This window comes from Apis dorsata, unplaced genomic scaffold (assembly GCF_000469605.1).
Source record: "Apis dorsata unplaced genomic scaffold, Apis dorsata 1.3 scaffold_2, whole genome shotgun sequence".
Taxonomy (NCBI): domain Eukaryota; kingdom Metazoa; phylum Arthropoda; class Insecta; order Hymenoptera; family Apidae; genus Apis; species Apis dorsata.
The window spans coordinates 278,690-283,031 of record NW_006263305.1 but is presented as its reverse complement, the minus strand read 5'-3'; the positions used below and the strand labels follow the sequence as shown (position 1 = coordinate 283,031).

At 35.7% G+C, this 4,342-nt stretch overlaps 1 protein-coding gene across 1 annotated transcript in view; it reads left to right on the top strand.

Annotated features, from left to right (window-relative positions):
• Positions 1-4,342, top strand: part of LOC102680829 (neuroligin-1-like) — a 34,733-nt gene that overhangs the window by 6,294 nt on the left and 24,097 nt on the right. The window contains exon 2 of the mRNA XM_031509729.1: positions 180-326. Coding sequence (XP_031365589.1) covers positions 180-326 — 147 coding nt within the window. The remainder of the gene's footprint in view (positions 1-179; positions 327-4,342) is intronic.

The following is a 4,342-nucleotide window of genomic DNA, read 5'->3' as shown; positions in this document are numbered from 1 at the left end:
AGCAAACGAGCAAAATGCTGTTACTTGCTTTTATTTTTACGTAGAATATATATATATATATATATTGTTTTTATCATTTGTTACATAAGAGAAAGGGAAAAGTGTCGTCGAGATGAATTTTATTTTTTGAAATACAGTTATTGTTTGTAGTGATGAACGATAACGTTTCGATGTTTCAGGTAGTACCCCAGACTTATTGCCAACCCTTCTTCTAATACACGGTGATTCCTATTCGTGGGGCGCTGGAAATTCCTTCGACGGCACTGCGTTGGCTGCTTACGGTCGTCTTATCGTCGTTTCTATTAATTTTCGTCTCGGCGTACTCGGTGAGTATCATTGTAAAAAGGATAAAAATTTCATCCCATTTCTATTGAACTCGATTCGACTCAAATTCGACCTTTGCAAGCGAAACGATTATCAAAGGAATTAAGAAAGCGAAAATGTTTATTTTAAAAAAATTGCAATCCGAATCTAAGTTTGATTTCGACGGTGGATAAATAAACGCTTGATTTGAGAAAAAGCGAACGATGGAAAATTGAATAAGGCTCAGAATTTCAATAGGTTGAGGTTAAATAAAATTTAAAAAAATAAAATTTCAACCGATAAATTTTTCAATAAGTGGCCAACTCCGTTTCTGTGTTTATTTAATAAAAGTAAAGCGATAAATCGCAAGCTAAGATTTTACAGGCAAGATGCATTCCGGTTCGAGAAAACTGTTGCTCCGCAACACAACGTTAAATTGTTAACGTTAAATACGAGAGTACATGGAGGATGAATAAAAGCGAGATTACAAACGCCGGGTCTCTTATATTCGAATAAAGTCTTCTGAAACTTCTCCCTCGTTACGCTTGATTTTGTTCCTTTCTCGAAACTATGACGTTCTCGTTTGTCTTATTTCCTTCTACCAGTACCACCACTATCAGCTAGCTCGAGTAGCCAACCAGCGGACTTCTTTCCCAACTTATATTAAATCCGTAACAATGCTTTCAACTTGGAAGTCGGTCAGCGGCCAGTATATGTTCTCGCCGGGGGTTTGAAATCGCTAATCGATGCAGAACAACTTCTTTCCCTTCCCCCTCCCGCTTCCTGTATTCTTTCTGAAAAGAAAAAAAAGAAAAGAAAGAAAGGAAGAAAGGAAAAAATAGGAGAAGGAATACAGCCGGTTGGAATAATAACTTTTTCTAACTCGGTTTTCCCCAAGTTTCCAGCCGGGTTTCAATAGTTTCAATGGTTACTTATTCCGATAACGTATTTCCACCATTTTTTCCCTTTTTTTTTTCCCCCCCTTTCAGTTGAAGAATCGGTCGATATTGCTTCGTCGTGCTATATAATAATAATCGAACCGATTATCAACTATGTTTAAAATTGTAAATTGAAACCAAAGATCGAAAGATAAACAATCGAGAAGAGGATGGTCGAATCGAATCTCTTTGTTTTCTTTCCTCTTTTTTTTTCTTTTTCGAAAAGAGATCGATCGTTGCAAGAAAGAATAGTTTATCGATCGAGAACTTTGAAGAACACGTCGTTTTGTGCAACTTGAACGTGTTTTCTGTTAAATAAAGTCGATACCTGATATGATAAATGGAAGAGGACAGAAAGGTAGACATTTTTCTTCGCAAAAAATTCTGATGGTAGTTCTTGATTTTTTTTCTTTTTCAGAAAACGCGTTAATTGGCTAAAATTGATCGATCAGTGCTCATGCTAGAAAATGTGACTATTATCTTTAGGGGCGTCTCACTTCTGGAAAGTGGCAATGGACTCGTACGAAGTTTTTGGATTTTTTGGAAAAATTCTTTCGGATTCGAGGCATCCAGTGTCATTACAATGTCGCAAAATGACGATTCAGAAATATTGAGTTTATGTCCTCGACTGTAACAAAAGTAACAAAAAGACTAGAACTTCAAGACTTCTGTTCAAAAGTAACACGAAAACAAGGCGATACGTTGCAATATTTTCTTCTCGTTCGATTATCATTGCACGAAATTTGCGCAAATAGTGAACGCTGTATTCAAAATTGTCATTCTTTTTTTATATCTCTTCAAATTCCTTCGAAAGGATCGTTTCGTTTAAGAGAAAAGGAAGATTCTTCCCATGGAACAAAATTAAACTTCTAGTTATCCACGGTCAACACGTTTCAAGCGGTTTTCTACGAACCGATACAAAAGTTTCCTCCTCTTGAAAAACAAGAGGATGCTGAAGCTTTTTTGCTCGTCTCGACGAGGAATTTAGATAGCTTTTTTTTTTTTTTTTTTTTCCGGTTTCCCCCCTCCCCTGTTTCCTTTTTCTTTTTTTTGACCTTTTTCCCTTCTTTTTTTTTTTTTTTACTTACTTTTTGTACATCGGAAATTTCTTCCTCACAATGACAATTGAACATTTGCAAAAGCAAAGGAAATAATGGGGTATATAATTTTAAGAGACAGGCAGGCAATTTTATCCGGGGAAAAATTGTCTTATTTTCTTTTTTTTTTTTTCAAAGATCCTTTCGGGCCCGGTTTAAAATCTCTTCATTTGTCCGTTTTCTCTTCGGACAATGCCTTTTTTTTTTTATCCTTTTTTTTTTTTTTTTTTTCCGGTTTCCCCCCTCCCCTGTTTCCTTTTTCTTTTTTTTGACCTTTTTCCCTTCTTTTTTTTTTTTTTTACTTACTTTTTGTACATCGGAAATTTCTTCCTCACAATGACAATTGAACATTTGCAAAAGCAAAGGAAATAATGGGGTATATAATTTTAAGAGACAGGCAGGCAATTTTATCCGGGGAAAAATTGTCTTATTTTCTTTTTTTTTTTTTCAAAGATCCTTTCGGGCCCGGTTTAAAATCTCTTCATTTGTAAGGATTCTCATCTGACAATGACTTTTTCTTTTTATCGCTTCTTCTTTTTTTTTTTTTTTTATTTTTCCGGCTTTCCCGCTTCCCTGATTGCATTTTTCTGTCTTTGTACCTTCTCTCTTTTCTCTTTTTCTTTTTTTCACTTTTATGTCTTCCTGCGCTCCTCACTGTTTTTCTTCCCTCCGTTTCCCCTTCCCCCCTCTCTTTCTTATTTTTTCGCCGTATTTTCCTCCGCATACACATCTAGCTCCAGAACTAGAGGAAATTTATCACTATCCTTTTTCATCCCCTTCGCTTTTAATCCCATTCGTACGTGCAATTTCATTTCGCATTTTTCGCATAAGCATATATTTTTTTCCCTTAGAAAAATACATATATTTGATAAGCGCAATATTTCATACGGTGCAGCAAATGAACGTTCAAATTCAAATTCATCGCTCGAGCGACAAAATTACAATCCCGATGAGATTTATAAATATACCCAACGTGTATATAGACGTGACAAAATAAAAAAATTTACTTTCAGAAATATTTAGATACAAATATTTCTTCCAAAATGTGAAAAAAAAAAAAAGAAATTGGATCCTCCTTCTTCGTCCCCTTTTCATTAAAAAGACACGCATGAGGAGGAGACGTATTATATATGGCGACTGTGCGCAATTTCCCAATTCGAGGCCCGAAGCGAACCTCGAGTCCTCCTCCTCCTCCTCCTCCTCCAATGACGACGAGGAGGGCAGACGTCTGGGCCCTCGAAGCTGGACGGCTTTAACCGTCAGTTAATCATCGTGTGAATATTTCACCGAGCAATTTTCCTCTTGAATAACGTTCAAAGGGAGATCCAGCGGAGCTTGTTATCGTCTATTCGCGCGTACCCCAGGATCCCGTCAACGATCTACTCTTTTTTTCAAACTTTTTGATCGAAATTGCGGGGATCGTCGCCTTGGATGAAACGCAACGAAACAAACGAGGGAACGAAATTGTTCGCGATCGACAATCTCGATATTGCGAGTCGAGATAAAGATTGAAATTTTCGATCTCTCGAGTATGAAAATTTAATTTACAGATTTTTTTTAACAAAAATTTGACGTACGATATAATGAAATACGAGTGGAGGGATTTTTTTTATCGATAAGAAATTTCTTCGAGGGGATATTTGTATTCGGATCTTTAGAAAGTAGAGATATCATATAAAATTTTGGAAGAAAAACAATATATTTTCGAAACTATTTTTATTCGATCGAAGAGCCTTTAATCATTTTTCCCAACCGATATATTCATATTTTTATAAAACTTGTGGTTTCAGAAAAAATTCCTCGAATGCTGCTTCGATTCTAGCTTCTCGAATATTTTATTTTTTTAAAAACAACTATAAATGGCTACAAATAATCGGTAAAATATCTGAGATTTCATTCAGTTAATTTTTGATTTTAGATCGTTGTTATGCAGAAGAATAGGTCCACGTTTATTGACTAATGAGGATTGTTTCTTAATCGATCTCTCAGAAGTAGGATGCTGCC